Source organism: Poecilia formosa, unplaced genomic scaffold, assembly GCF_000485575.1.
Source record: "Poecilia formosa unplaced genomic scaffold, Poecilia_formosa-5.1.2 Scaffold291, whole genome shotgun sequence".
NCBI lineage: Eukaryota > Metazoa > Chordata > Actinopteri > Cyprinodontiformes > Poeciliidae > Poecilia > Poecilia formosa.
The window spans coordinates 722,958-739,064 of record NW_006800230.1 but is presented as its reverse complement, the minus strand read 5'-3'; the positions used below and the strand labels follow the sequence as shown (position 1 = coordinate 739,064).

At 38.9% G+C, this 16,107-nt stretch overlaps 1 protein-coding gene across 1 annotated transcript in view; it reads left to right on the top strand.

Moving 5' to 3' along the window:
• zfyve16 (zinc finger, FYVE domain containing 16) overlaps window positions 1-15,779 on the top strand; it is a 29,726-nt gene extending 13,947 nt beyond the window's left edge. Inside the window, exons 5-18 of the mRNA XM_007571977.2 lie at window positions 1,114-1,290; window positions 1,415-1,545; window positions 2,047-2,263; window positions 2,601-2,723; window positions 2,818-2,973; window positions 3,053-3,277; window positions 3,991-4,073; window positions 4,903-5,007; window positions 5,881-6,031; window positions 6,144-6,224; window positions 6,309-6,471; window positions 10,075-10,180; window positions 10,280-10,456; window positions 11,327-15,779. Coding sequence (XP_007572039.1) covers window positions 1,114-1,290; window positions 1,415-1,545; window positions 2,047-2,263; window positions 2,601-2,723; window positions 2,818-2,973; window positions 3,053-3,277; window positions 3,991-4,073; window positions 4,903-5,007; window positions 5,881-6,031; window positions 6,144-6,224; window positions 6,309-6,471; window positions 10,075-10,180; window positions 10,280-10,456; window positions 11,327-11,488 — 2,057 coding nt within the window. The 3' untranslated portion in view covers window positions 11,489-15,779. The remainder of the gene's footprint in view (window positions 1-1,113; window positions 1,291-1,414; window positions 1,546-2,046; window positions 2,264-2,600; window positions 2,724-2,817; window positions 2,974-3,052; window positions 3,278-3,990; window positions 4,074-4,902; window positions 5,008-5,880; window positions 6,032-6,143; window positions 6,225-6,308; window positions 6,472-10,074; window positions 10,181-10,279; window positions 10,457-11,326) is intronic.
• Window positions 15,780-16,107: the final 328 nt, after the last annotated feature.

Sequence of the window (16,107 nt, the reverse complement as noted above, 5' to 3'; positions counted from 1 at the left end):
ATCTTCCAAACTAAAATAAAGCTTTAAATTCATCACATATCCGTCATGCAGACTGATCTCTGTCCTGCTTGTCCGCTAATTGATCTGATGGTTTTTAACCTGAAAAGCTATGACAACGTGGAAAAAGATAAGTCAGGAATAGAGGGGTTTGTTGTAATGCCTGTGGTCAAATCAATGTCCAGCAATTGTATCACAAATGTTTTCCTTTTGTAACCATAGCGACAGACTAAATCTGAAGTGAGTTTGATAAATTCGCAGAATTGTCTGGAGTGGAAGGTTTAAATATTTATGTTACACATTCAGTGTTTCCTCAGAAGGTAAAGCTTTCTGAGGTCAGTTTTTCCTAGAATCTGCTCCTGTTCTACATGGTGTTTAAGGTTAATGGGTCAGTGCTGCAGCCTAGATATTCATTACTGCTCTGAGGTTTTACCTTAACCTTCACTTTACCTACCGCTGTATTACATCAAGATTTTATTTCACTTCCAGTAAACAGACATTTTCTCTTGATTGTTCGTTCGCCACTCCGAATGAACGCATTATGTTTTAGTCTTTGGAAAATGCAGGAAGTGCTTATGTTTGCCTGAAGTGGGTCATCACCTTAAAAAATAAATTTTATTCCTTTTTTGGATTTTCTTATTTATTCTTTGTACATTTGCACCATGTTTGGAGGCTATCAGCACCTCCTCTAAACCCAACTTGGCATATGTCTTTATTAGAGATGCACTCATAATTTCCTTAATTTTGTGAGATCGGTGACCGGCCGATACTTACATGTGAAACCAATCTCATCCACTGATCTTTTCTACCTCAGCAAATGTCTAAAAATCAGCCACTGTCCTCTTCTGTTCTGCCGTGAGAGAGGTTCGACTGTTAGCCCCGCCCACCAGGTCATGTCTGCACATTTGCACTTAACAACAGTCACTCCACTGTTATCAGTTCAGCATTTTTCTTGCTATATTTTGCAACATTTCAGTCAAAACAAACATCAGTATCGGCCAAAATCAGAATCGGCAGGTCAGGCTTCTTAAAGGTCTGTAATCGGCAATCAACCTGAAAACTGCTATCGGTGCAACCCTAATAAAATGCTTTTCTAACAACCTATTTGTGTTTCAGCCCAGGCCCTGGAGCGGATGATGAGTCCCACGGGCCCGAGCCCAAACCCCAATGTCCCGTCTGAGTACTGCAGCACCATTCCCCCTCTGCAGCAGGCTCGCGCGGCAGGAACGCTGAACTCCCCCCCACCCACCGTCATGGTCCCCGTCTCTGTTCTCAAACACCCCAACAATGACGGTACCCATGATGATGCGTGTTTAATGGCTCCTCTTTGATTCTGTTTATAGTCTGTAGTTTGATTTCTGTCTTGTTTCTCTGAAATGTTCACATTGAAGAAATTCCTGTTTCTCTGTCATATCAGCTTGTCCACGTGAGCAAAAACGCGTTTGGTTCGCTGATGGTATCTTGCCCAACGGGGAGGTGGCCGACACGGCCAGGCTGTCAGTGACGAGCTGCAGGAGCTCACAGGAGTTCAGTCCAGACCCGGAAACCGTAAGACAAACATCCATAAAGCTTCACCCCAATTCCTCTCACTCAAACAGTGTTAACTAAGAGCGGGAGATATGAAAAAAATATAATATTGCAAATTTTTGTCTGCAGAAGTCATGATTTTTTTTTTTTTTATGAATCCAAGCTGCTTAAGGCAATTAGAATATTCTGGAGGCTGAGGAGTCAAGTTGCTTTCCTCTGCATGTAGTGAGAACAAAACATGAAGATCCAAAATGCAGCAAAATTAAACACTTTATTCTCTTTAAGGGAAATATATCCTCTTAACTTTCACTAACTTCTGTTTGCATCTGTGTTTGTCGATCCTTTATGTTACATTTGATGGCAAAAAGAAGAAAAGTTTTTAAAACTATGGCAAAATGGTACATTTTTGGTGTTAATTTAATTTAGGTTTTTAACCAAATGTTTTGAACTTTGGCTTGTTAAAATGTTATTTTAAAAAGAAAACATATTGTTGTAGCCTGAGATGATAATCTCTTATTTCAGTCTGGCTCAGCTGGGTTGGACCCTGGAGGTGGGGCCCCATCCGTCCCTGAAGCCCCTGTAGTCGTGCCGGTGGAGCGAGCTCTGGTGTCTGGACCCTGGGATTACGGGTTGCTTTCTGGAATTGGTTCTTCAGTGATGAGGGTTCCCAGTCTGCTACCAGACAGTCAGGATGAGCTGCCTCCTCTGCTCATCACCACCGGAGAAGATGACGGAGAAGGTGTGTGAGTCTGCATGACATTTATGTGACAAATTTAAAGACTTTGAAATTTGAAATAAGACTCTTATTGTGAAAGTTTGCTCTATAGCTTTATAACATGGAAGCATAAACCCTGGTGTTATGAGATAAGCAGACCCTGAGATAAGTTTGATCAGCCTTTAGCAGGTCTAACGACCAGCTGGAGCAGATCTCTACTGCATGCTGCCTCACAGTTTGATTGAGCATTTTCAAGGCAAACCAACTAGTTTGATTAAATCGGACTAAACAGGACTGAACGCGCCCTCTGTCTGGACCTTCTGGAACCGTCAGCTCACACCGTTCTGTGTTTGGTGCTTAGATGTTTTGGTGGAGGAGAGTCCAGCTCCCTGTCAGATCCGACACCTGTTGGAGGAAGGAGGTCCGCGTCCGCTGACCTTCGTTCTGAATGCCAACCTCCTTGTAAATGTCAAACTGGTTACCTGTGAGTAGAATTTTTTGCTTCCGGTATGAATGTTACTCATTATGAAACGGACCGCCTTCCTCCTGCCTTCTTACTCCTTGCTGTTCCCAAACAGACGGCGGCAGGCAGTGCTGGTGTGTCGGCTCTAATGGACTGCTGGCTCTGGGACAGAAAGAGTTGGTGTTTCTGTTGGAATGTTTGTCAGGAGAAAAAACGCTTCCAAGAGACCTCTTCTCACTTTATCTCAGCGTTTACCAGGATGCCCAGAGAGGTAACCGGTTCACACGGGGCCTTACTAGAACATTCAGAAAGCATCTCCAAAAAGCTACAAACCTCGTTGTCTGTTGCAGGGAAGTTTGTGGAGGAGCTGGATAACATTACGTTCACAAGCAGCTTCCTGGACAGCAAAGATCATGCAGGAATGCTGTTCTTCTCCCCCAGCTGTCAGTCTCTGGACGGCCTCACGCTTCCTCCACAGCCATTCCTGTTTGGCCTGCTTGTCCAGAAGCTGGAGGTTCCCTGGGCCAAAGTGTTCCCGCTCAGGCTGCTGCTACGGCTCGGAGCCGAATACGACAGTGTGTGATTTGCTTCTGCTGTTTTTTGTTTTTGTTTTTTTGTTTTTTGTACAACACAGCTAGAATCATGTCCGCTGTTCACTAGGGAAGCACAGATTCCCTTTTTTTCCATACAAATAACTGCGGTTTAATAATTAGCCGATACATAAAAGCAGTGCTGAATTGGCTTAAAACATTTATTATTTTACATAAATGTACACATTTATTTGGTAATTCTGCACCAGTACAGCACACCTAACTACACCAATAACTTCACAATCTTAGTCAAACATGCTAAAGTAACGCATTGTTTTTTCAGTCGGTGCAGTCAGGACTACAACAGCCAATGTGAAATAATTAAGGTATTTACCTTCTGCAACAAACCGGCTTTCAGATGGTTCAGAAAATGCACTTATGGATTCTAAATATAATGTCAAATAAATAAAACATGACATTTCTCAGAGCACAAAGCATAGAATTTGGCTGAATAGATCTTCCCTTTTAGATTGGACACATTGTCGCCGTTGCACAATCTGGACTTTTTTTCAATATCTGGACCAATCCAGATATTTATATCAGATTGGTTAATATCTCTACTGTCCACACACACACACTCAGCTGACTGATGTGCTGTTTCACATCACGTCTTACATTTGGGAAATTGTCCTATTATTGTTCAATAAATGTAATAATTAATAATAATTAACCCTAATTTGATGTGTGTGTGTTTCCAGTGTATCCAACGATGCTCGTAAGTGTTCGTTTTCGGGACTCTGTGTATCGAGAGACGGGACACACCATTATGAATTTACTGGCTGTAAGTACCACAGCAGCAGGTGGTTCCCACCATGGACAGCTGTCAATATTAAATCAATCAGGTTATGTTTGTGATCCAACTGAAGAAGTTAAAAACCTTTAATATTTTAGCGTAATTATTAGTTTCTTACCCAGATCACGCTGCATAATTTCAAGTGTTTTAACTGTGAACCAGAAGGTTTTTTTTTCTTTTTCTTGTTTTTTACCCCAGAAAGACAAATCTTTATTAAAAACTTTATTTTTCAGAACATTTTTTTTAATCTTAGGTTATTTCTCATGTACTTTGAACCTTTGCTATGTTGTGAGTTTAAGTTCGGACATCACTGATACAAAACTGTGAATTTTCAATTAGTTTGAAATATTTTGCACCCCCTAATCTCCGCCTGTAATGAGGCTGTTTTCTGGGGTAGAGTTCTGCTCTGGAGCTGTTCCTGCAGCAGAAACTATAAGATTTTAAAAACAAAAGTTAAATTTCCTGTAGTCAAAATGCACTAGTTTTCACTTTGTAGCTGTGGATGTTATGAAACCCGAATGTGAAGTTCTGAATCTGCATCCCTCTGAGAGGCTTTTAGTCAATTTTGACTTTTCAGATTTTGTTAAGTGTCATTTTTTGGCTCATTTTTCTATAGAAAAGAAGCTGCATATTAATTATTCATAATTAGATATAGGGTGTCAACATTCTTAGGCCACACCTTCTTCATTACACAACACATAACCTGTTATCCAGTTATGATTTTTCAGCTAGAACTTAGAAAATATGTCTAAAAATGATGACAGGCTCCGTGTATGTAAGAACAGATAGTCATAAAGTGTTAATGGTCTTCGTCCAGGACCTGAGGAACTACCAGTACAGCCTGCCAGTGGTGGAAGGCCTGAGGATCCACATGGAGATGGGACACAGCTACATTGAGATCCCCAAGGGTAGCTTTAGCGAGGTAAGCTTTACATTTCCAATTACAGCATGGTATCAACGTTGTCTGATATCTTTTGATTTTTAGTTCTGTAAAAGTTGAGGCTCCCTCCTTACCTGACTTTTCTAAGTCATTACATCTGAAATAATTTTTCAGTAATCTTTTAAGGTTTTAGTCCAGCATACTCAAAACCTTTGAGTATGCATTGTGGACAGTACATTTGGCAGAATGGTTGACTCATGCAACTGACACCATGATGACTTCATTGCACGAGTATGACTGTGATAAGATCTTTATTTTACTTTAAAGAGAAAGCTAAAGGTGAATCAGAGTTTGCTTTTTATGGTCAATTGCGCATTCACACTTTCCCAAACAAACCAGACTTTCCAGGCAAACAAACTAGAGTTCAAAGCAGAATAAACAGGACTGGTGTGAATCAACCAGTCTTTCTAGAAGTGAACTCTGGTGGAGTTCGAATGCATATGTGAACCGGAGACCGCTTCAAAATCAGGAAACGGACTATAGCGCAAGGGGGATTCTGGATAAACACAACCAAAAGAAATGTGCATTTTTATCGCTGAGGGAGAAATGACTCGCGGTCTTTTACCAAAGACAAAAGAAAAATCCTGGCAGAACTAAAATCTGGCCCCACTCCATTTTTGTTTACATTTCATGAAGAAAGAAGTTGCGGCGTCTTCTGAAGACGGAGGTTTTCATGTTGTTTCCTCAAGTGGTTCTGGGTGCAGCACCGCCACAGGCGAGGGGTGGAACAGGTTCCTCAAAGGTTTTAGCTTGTTTGAAGATGTTGTTGATGTGTGAACACGTCCTTAAACAAAACGATATCTGAAAGTGTGCAGCAGTTTACCACAGACAGAAATGGTTTTCTGTGCTCTACAGATGCAGAAGGTGGTGAATTCCTCCAACGAGCATGTCATCAGCATCGGAGCGAGCTTCAGCCAGGAGGCCGACTCTCACCTGGTGTGTTTCCAGAACGAAGAGGGAAACTATCAGACTCAAGCCAACAGCAAGCCAGGGAAGACTCGCACAGGTCTGGCTGCTGCAAACTCATTACTCTTTGTTGGAAAACTGTCAGTGCTACAGCAGCTTGTAAAGCCCCGTACGTTTGTCTGCTGAGGTGACTCCATTGTTTCTTTCTACAGTGACTGGAGCCAGCTTTGTGGTGTTTAATGGAGCGCTGAAAGCCTCGTCGGGTTTTATTGCCAAGTCCAGCATCGTCGAAGGTAAAAGTTACTCACAGTCAGACTTTAGATCTAGTGTATATGCCAGCGTGTGAATAATAGGTAAGATATAAATTTGTTTTTCAGATGGGTTGATGGTTCAGATCCCACCGGAGACCATGGAGTCTTTGCGCTCCGCCCTGAGGGAACAGACAGACTTCCACATCCCCTGTGGGAAGAACGACGGCGGAGAGGTCCGAGAGAACGTCACGGTCCGCTGGGTCGACTGGACATCTCCCGTCAACTCTGGGTAACTTTACTTATAAGCCTGTCCCAACAGGCAATTAATCAATTAATAACATTATTAATTAAAATGAGCTCCATAATTTACAATCTGATGATTCCAATTTTTTGAAAGGCAAATTTGTCCACAGAGTCATCTTAATCCATTGTAATTATGGTTTTGGTGTGTGTGTTTGTTTTTTAATTGTTTTTGGTTGTAGTATTTTATTTTAGATATATAAAATATTTTCCAGTTCCTGTACAAAGTGCTCTTTACAGAAAAGGTAATTGGTATTTAAGAAAGTGAACTTTCATTATAATGAATGAGCAACAGTAATTAAGCCAAAAGTCTATAAAATATATATTTTACATATAATACAAAAACACCTTTGTCTGGGAATATGTTTCACCCAAAACTCCTAGAGTGACAGTTTTAGCTTCTCCTGATCAAATTTACTAAAGAAATGCTACATCACTGGGTTTTACCCAATAAAATATGTATTATTTGTCTTATTTGCATTTTTAATGCATTTCTAATATGGCATTTAAAAAAGTTGTTTCATTTAATTTTCCTTTTATGGATCAATTAAGTATTTTTGAATTTGAAAAAGGTTTAAGTGGTTAAATGAAAAGTCTGTAGGCCGCGGCAAATCTTTTATCCGATTAATCGATTAATTGTCAGAATATTCATTAGTTGCAGCCCTAAACCTGATGGTTTGTTCCTCAGAAGTTAGGATTTGTGGAAGCTTCCACAAAAGCACCAATGTCATTCTAGATCTGTGGTTCAGATGAAATTTCACAAAACTGACTTAATTGCGTATCTGATTTAATTACTGCGACATAAATTTAGCCAGTGGCTTTTATTTATTTAGTACACAGCAAATTCAGAAGTGTCAGATTTCCAGTGTAAGTGTTGTATGTTAAAAATACAGTGTTAATTCAACAACATGAGTGTTAGTTTCCCTAACACTCACTAAAGAGTTCCAAAGAATTAAACAAAAAGAAATCCAGTCCAGTGTTGATTTCTAAATTAACTCCAACAGTCTAACTCAACACTCAGTCTGGTGTTAATTTAGAAATCATCAGACAGTTCCTCCCACAATTGTAACATATTTGTGACTTCACATCAGGGAAGGAGCAAAAGATAAGGTAGGGGTTACACATACCCGCGGCCTGGACCTACAGGGGGCCCACATGGGAGGAAGAATATGCCTTCAGGGATCCAAATTTTCTTTAGAACATCTGATGAGAACTGTAAAGGACAGCCCTCTCCTGTTGAAAACTGTGTACTATACCCCAGTAGATTATATAGCAGGGTGCCCCACTGGTAAGGTTTTTGCTAAAAACCTTACCAGGTTTTTAGCAAAAAAACCTGGTAAGGTTTTTAACCTTACCAGGCTAAAAACCTGGTAAGGTTTTTAGCAACCATTTAGTGACATAGTGGGTGTAAAATATTTAATAAAATGTTGTGCCACATGACTGGCTTTATTTTCACTCTTATATTTAACTTTATGACACACAAACTACAAATGAATCGTCCTTATTGTCTCCAGGTGCATTCTGGGTAAAGCTTGTCACCAACGTCATCATCAGTCATTTGGCAACAAATGGCAAACTAGCTAGAGCATTTCTACGGACTACGTTAACATGTTTTGATTGTGTTGTTTCATCATTAGTGCCTGATGTTTCTGGTTTGTTGTACTTCATGTCAGATGGACTTCAAAATGACATAGTCGCTTTCTATGGTGAAACTTGTTAGCTCCTCTGTTGCAGGCATGTCCATGTTGTAAAGTTAAATTATCATGAGCTTTATTATTTGGGCCCCGTCATTAGCCCTGCCCCCCGGCCAACGCCATCTTGTTCCACTACTGCGTCACATGTTTGCCTGAGGAGCGGAGGCAGCAGTACGGTGTCTTGTCTGGAGCTTATTATAAGAGGGTAAGTTTTATGTTAAAATGATCATGTTTTTGACTATTTTTTATGGAGGCATTCATTTTCCGTTTACACAAGAGTATCGATTCATATACATAGTTCGCTTAACGTACGTTTATTTGTTTGGATATCACGGTATATACGACTATGTATTATCTTAACCGAACATTGAAACTGTCAGGAAAATCTGGAGGCCATTTGAGTTAACATTATTTAGCTGCGAGGTCGTTTTCTTCAAGTTTTTGGCTGTAGACTGCAAAATGGGTCTATAGCCAATGGTCTGCCTGTGCTGGACCATTGGCTGTAGACTGCAAAGCGGGGTCTATGCCACAGGTGTCAAATTCCAGTCCTGGAGGGCCACTGTCCTGCAACATTTAGATATGCCGCTGCTGCACCACCTGAATAGAATAATTAGGTGATTAGCAGGACTCTGGAGAACGTATCTACACAATGAGGAGGCAATTGAGCCATTTGACTCTGGTATTTTGTACCTGTGGCACATCTAAAAACTGCCAAAATGTTTTTTCTTTGTTAGTGTGCCATGTTGGTGACTGAAGCCTGTTATGACTCCAACACATTTCTTCAGACAGGTTGGCACGACTTTTAATGCTGTCCAAATTTTTTTTCTATAAGCTGACTAATTTCTTTAGTAATTATTTCTGACTTTTTTATGCTTTAGCTTGTAAACCAGGTGGGCAGAGTAATTTGAATGAATATGACGGTGACACACACAGATGAGTCTGATTAGTTTTGCTCACACTACTTTTTAAAATATTTATTTATTATCCTAATGTTTCTGCTATATTTCCTGTTTTTCCTTCCAGGCTGGCAGTCTTCCTCCTTCATGTTGGTGAAAACAAGAGCAGCACCAAAGACACTTCACCATCAGTGATCACAAGACCACCCATGGCTGTTTCCAATGAACTTTCAAAGCACACTTCACCTTCCGTGCAAAGTGACATGAATGAATGACCTTTGTTGTATATTGCTGTCAGTGCTGTTTGATGTTTTGAAATAAAAGTAGATTACATACTGCAACTGGTGCTGGTGTTTTNTGCAAAGTACCATGAATGAATGACCTTTGTTGTATATTGCTGTCAGTGCTGTTTGATGTTTTGAAATAAAAGTAGATGACATACTGCAACTGGTGCTGGTGTTTTTATTGCATCTAATGTGGCATCTAATGTCTTTTAAAATTAATTTGGGGATTATTGATGGCCAATAGTTTCTGGGAAAAAAAAGGTTTTAATTGTTCTAGTGGCTTTTATTTGGTCATAAATTGACAAAAAAAATGTGGGTAATGAGAGAAGGGGAAGATTGGGAAGCGAACCCACGACAGCCACATTGAAAACTAGAGCCTCCATTTGTAACCCCTGCGCCACCACAGCACACCCTGCTAGTAGTATTTCAAAACTGATTTCTATGTTAATATATACTTTACACCGTTCTGTGTTAGATTAACACATTCATAGTGTTAACTTTTGACTATACAGTAGTGTTGGGTAGATTAACACTGAAGTGTGTTTGATTTCAACTACTGTGAGTGTTGATTCAGCTCTATCACAAATAACACTTTCAAAAGTGTAACTTCTACACCATCTAGAGTGGACCAATATAGACACTTTCAAAGTGTTGAATTTAACTCTGTAGGAGTTGATGGAACACCTCCAAATTTACTGTGTCATTTTGTGTTGACCAGTAAAACCAGTGGGGTTGATGGGAGGCCTCTGGATGGCGTCCCCAGTGTCAGAATGCAGCAGGATGCAGAGTTTGAGTCCGACAGCCGCTCCATTAGATGCACTGAGGTGAGTTTTTTTTCTTTTTTGTTTTTGCATTTTACTGAGCAGACTGTTTCTTCTGCTGCTGAACTTCTGAAGATGTGTGACATGAGCGGATCTCTGCAGGTCTTCTACCAGCTGAAGGCTCCAGACTGCAGCCTGGCGTCCGTGCTGTCGTCCTGCGGCATGTTTCAGAAGGAGATCGCCATGGCGACTTGCAGCGCTCTGGCTCCTCACCTTTCAGTTCTGACTGCAGGCGGCATCAACTCGCTCTGGCTCCGCATCTCCACTCAGGCTGACATGGTAAAAACTGAACCGCAGCGTTTGGAGGGCTTAGCTAAAATGTTTGACATGAGGAAAATGTCTAAAGATCAAAAACATTGATTTACATTGGAGTTATTTTAATGGCTACAGGTAGTTGGTAGCATTGTTACCCAGCAGCAAGAATCATTGTTGGTCTAGTTTCTAGGGAAATATCTTAGTCCACTTCAAATAAGACAAAACTAACTTACAAGTAACTTTTCAGGCAGATATAGGAACTTGTTTTAAGTAAATAATTTCTTAATATTGATAATAAAACTAATTCTATTTCACTTATTGAATGTATTACATATCATAGTGCTTTTTCCATTAGGAAGAAATTACTAACTTCACAGAAGCTCTTATATCTTTCTGAAAAGTTTCGTTTAAGTTAGTTTTGTCTTATTTCGAGTGTTCTAAGACATGTGTGTTAGCCAAAAATACTATTTAAGATTTTGTGTTTTTTGCATGGTGGGTTCAAACCCCGATACTGTTGGTTTATTATAGGTTTAGGTAATAAAACTCCATCTATTTTGTAATTTTGTGAAGTTAAACAAATGTTTGCAGTTTTTTTTGTCTGGTTTGAGTTTTTTTCTCCTCATGTCGCAGAACACTGGCGCCCCCTTTAGGAAGGCACTTTAAAATCCCTGTCGTACCACAAAATTGACATAATTGTGATGTGGAAAATAAAAAAAAAAAAACGGTCTTTTAAATTTCTTTACAAATAAAAACTATGCCTCCCTAAAGCCCTAATCTGTAGTTGCACTACAAACTATTGCATTACCTGTTTCATGTTTATGTTCTCAAATGCATGCCACACCTTTAAGATTGATGGTAATGTTTTTGCGTGACTGTGTTCGTTTGCCCACCCAGGTGGAGTACCAGGCGGGGTCTGGAGGCCGGCTCCTCCCCCAACGCTACATGAACGAGATGGACAGCGCTCTGATTCCCGTCATTCACGGAGGGAGTGCCAGCGTACCGCAGACTGCCATGGACATGGAGTTGGTCTTCTACATCACACACACTTTCCAGTGAACAAAAACGGAACACCACCCACTCAAAGTATTAAAAAAGAAAATAAACAAACAAAAAAATGTAGACCCCTCAAGAGGATGGATGTATTTTTAGTGGGATGCAAACTTTATAAAAAAAATGGATTTCTGTCGTCACCAAAGCTGCTACGGCAAACACTAAACACAGAAAACAAGAAACATGGCAGCAAACCGCTCCGATAAGCTCTGCCTTCCTGGCTCTCTGGGAGCTCCTCTGTGAATGTCACTACTTCTCAAAAAAAAAAAAAAAAAATCATCTGGATGTATTCATCATTTAAAACGGGCTAACTGAATGAACTGACAGCAGAGAAGCCACAAGGTGCTGATGTTCTTGTGAAGGCATTCTGGAAGGATGAAGAATCTGCTAAAACACAGAAACACAGCTTCTTTGTGTCCACATCAGGACTTTTTTGTCTTGTAGGTCGATTTTTTTCATTTGAAATATTTATTTTTCAGATTTTCTGTTCACACACTTGCTTAGGGTCACTGTTTATTGCCCTCAGCGCAACAGAGAATAATACATTAACATAGTTTGGATTAAAATCTCACTCAATCAAGGCAAAAAAAAAAAAAGCGCCCGTTTCCCAGCAACATACTCGGAGAAACAAATCCAGGAAGAAATGCTACAATTTAATGCAAGTCGCATTTTACCAGCTCAGGTTCAGTTATACTTATGGAGACTTTTTCCTTTTAGTCTATTTATAAACAAATGAGTTTATTCATTTGTTTGGAAACACAAACCATGTATTTTTTTTTTTTAGTAAAAACATGGAATGTTGAGTAGAAAAATTACAGCGCCCCCTGGGAGACATGGGGAATTTTTTTTCTTTTGCGTTCCCTCACTATCACGTATGTTAGTCAGCTCATGCGCTATTTAAAATCCTGAAAGGTTTTCTGGTACAAAATAATTTTGTAAGATTTTTCCAGGCATGTTCATGTCTTTTCAGGTTTCATACCTTTTTCTTGTGAATGCAGGCGCACTACAAACTGATCAAATCCATCCAAACTATTTTGTGTATTTTTGAGTTATTCTCACAGGGTTATATTTGCCATTTGACAGTTTTTTTTTGTTTTTTTTTGGTATAACTGTCTTTCTGTTTGCAGTCATCTCTCCACTGAGACATATTACACCAGCAAACACAAGCATCAAATTTTCTGCACCAAAGAGTTAAGAATGAACACGCTTTCACTGAGACCCTTTGAAGGTAGTTTTAGGTTTTAAGTTGACATTTTTCATTGTTACTGCATACAGAATAGACCAGGATGTTTTCATAAATTTACTTCAAGGTGAGTACCTTGAAGGAACGCAAAAGAAAAAACGACTCCATGTTCCCTAAGACTTTTGGTTTTCTACAAACCAAAAGTCCAACCTGACTGGATATTATGGGAGAATAATGGGATTCAAGTAGCTTGAGACATCAGATTAAACTTATATATTCATCTTTTATTATTTTTATTCTTCTAAAATAGGAGTGTCGAGTCTCAGCAACATTCCTCGTATAAACCGCTTCCACTGGCTTGAATATTTGAAGAAAGCTGACTGTAGTTGTTTATGCCATCTCTCCATTTTATTGTTTTTTTTTATTCTTATAGTGAAAAATGAAATCTTCAAAAGCAGAACATTTGATTAATCAATAAGTAGCTGAGATTTGAAGGAGGCAAAGCTGAGTTTATTGGAACCGTCTTCTCAACATCTTCACTCTGTGTGAATGTTTTATCGTTGAGTCGACACCAAAGATCTTGAATGTATCTGTTTAACGCCCCTCCTGTCAACCCCATAGCAACCAATCACATATAGACCTGCACCGATCAGAATCTTGTAGCCAGTTTCAGATCCCTGGGATTCGGAAAGCTTTTGTCGACTTCAGCTGATTCCACTTTCTCATTTAGGACTTTAAGGAAGATTTACAGAATGGTCATTAATTATTTATGTTATCAGCCAAGATGATGTGGCACCGCCGTGTGAGTAAAACTATTTGAGAAAATGGACAAAGCATGGGTTTTAAGCGGTTTGCACTATGTTGGATCAGCAAGTAGCCTGGCTAGCAGTAATAATCAGCTGGTCCTGGAAATGAAATAATGTCTTTATACCAAATTTGATTTCCAATGTTAATTGATTTAAAAAAAAAATAAATTATGATTGACAGAAAAAAGAAAAAAAAATAACCATTGGAGCATTGGTGAAAAATAAATCTACATTTTTCAAAAATTCCAGAACAAAAAAATTCAGTTAATCCATAAAATGGCTTCATTACCAGCTCTGGCAGGTCTGTGTGTCTTCTTTAGAGAATATAAATTTTATTTTAGGAGAATCATAAAAGATGAGCAACATTTCCAGACCCAGTGTTCCTCATAACAGACGGCGGCTGAATATGATAAAACCATAAATCTTTGCTGTAATTCGCTCAGCTGTTACCTTTCTAAAACAAAGCGTTCTCTTTGTCACAACCTGAACCATCTACAGACGTTTCTTTGTCATTTCTAAACGTTTTTGACGTCTCTGTACTTCTTGACACCACACCACAGGAACAACTTCCACACTGAAGAGTGTTGCTGCTACTCTGTAGCGCTTAGGCTTCGGTAAGGCGCGTTGACTGTTTGGAAAAAGAGCCGACTTTAGCGTTTCAGACCAACATCAATTTCTCTGTTCGCCTCCAGTCATATCGTCACCTTCCTAAAATAATGATGGCTATAGTGTTTTTTTTTCCTTTGCCAAAAGATGATTTGGAAAGAAAAAATATATACATTCATTTTTGGCACAAAAAAAAAAACAACACTCCGGCCGTTATTTTAAGCAGATGACAATATGGAAACTAATCATCTATGCATCCTTAGCTGAGCTGTCATAACTCATTAACTATGCATCTAATTTAAAGATTTTTTTCTTCAATATCTGCTGAGATGGAATATTGGGTGGAGCCTAATCAGGTCAATTGAAGCTGACCAATCAGAGGAGAGCATCCAGTAAGACCCTGATGGCAGAGAGTAGCTTTGTGCGCTCATCAGTATTCTAGCTTCTATTTTTCTAGTTTAGGATAAAAATCAGTGTTTGACTTCTTCTCATCCATATGTATTAAAAAATGTGCAGAGATTATATATGTATAGAAGGAGAAAAAAATAATAATTTTTTTTAATATTGCAGAGATATTTTTGGTATAACTGATAAAAAAAAAAAATCCAGCATATTTAAGACGTTTGGAGCTAATGTGAGGTTAAAAAAAAAAAAAAAAAAAAATGCAAATCTAGTTCAACGTGAATGTTTTAAATCTGCAGCCTTGACCCTCCCTCTGCAGATTGGACTTTAACCATCAGTAAACAGAGCCAGGGGAGTTAGTGTGTGCATGACTTGGGCTATTTGCTGTTTTGTGTCAGTAGGTGATTAATAAAAGAGAGGGGGGGAGATGAAGAATATATAGTTTTAATTGATAAAAATCAGCGTTTAACTGACCGGTAAAGCTTTGCATGTTTTTTTTTTCTAGTTAGGTTTTCTTCAAATGATTCAGAGTTGAATTTTTCGCCCCCACAAGGTTCGATTTTCAGCTAATGACAGGTGGACGTGTGAAAGGAACTGCTGGATGGACACTAAACTTCACTTATTTTAACTTTAACATCTAAGATTTTAGATCTCTTAGCTACATAAATGCAAAATAAAGAATGAAGAAAAAAAAAGAACTCAAGTAGTGTTGATGCATCCGGATCTGGTCCAACGAAATGTCCGCCCGCAGGCAGAATAAGTGCTGACAGCAGCAGAAAATGTAATAAACATAATTTCTTCAGAATTTAGACTTGTTGTTCTGCTCTTAAGTAATCAAAATCTATGCTTTCATTTACTTAAAAGTCAAGTTATTTTTTTGGATTTGTTTGTACGTCAAGATTTCATACAGTTTCTTCCATTAGCGTGGACAGTCTTTTTTTTTTTTTTTTTTTTTTTTTTTTAATCTTGGGTGATGCATGACGTGAATTATCCGACGTCAAACCTTTGGAGTTTGATTTGTATTGATCCTTTCCAAAGTACATATCCGTTTCAGCGCTGAACTCCGGGTCAGAGATGTCCGTTTCCCTCTCCTGTCCAGCAAGGGGAGATGGGAAATACTGTCATGATGAATTATTTCTTCCTCTGTTGATTGGAACAACTGAGTTATGTCAGGATGAGAAGGACCTTCTAGGCTCTCTGATTGTGATTTCTTGTAAATCATCTATTTATTCATGACACCAGCTTTATTTTGGTGGGTCTAAATAGCTTGTGTATTTAAATAATAAAATTACTTTTGTGAAAAAAAAAATGTCTGTGATGTGCTTTTCTTTTCTTCTTTAAAGTAAACCTGACTGGTGGGGATAAATGCAGACTCATTTTGTTTTAGGGATTTTAAAATCTCTTTTGGTTATTTCTGCATTCATTCATTTTCACCGATGCTGGGTTATTTGTCCTTTTTTAATTGGAAGTAATCATTTCCTGTACCTTTTCCATACAGAGTGTTCCAGCTGTAAATATTGAGAGAGCAGCATAAATGAGTGCAAAATTATGAAGTGGAAAGGAAAAAAAAAGACTGGTTTTCAAACAATTCAGTTCAAATTCCGACCTTTACTTTGACACAGCCATAT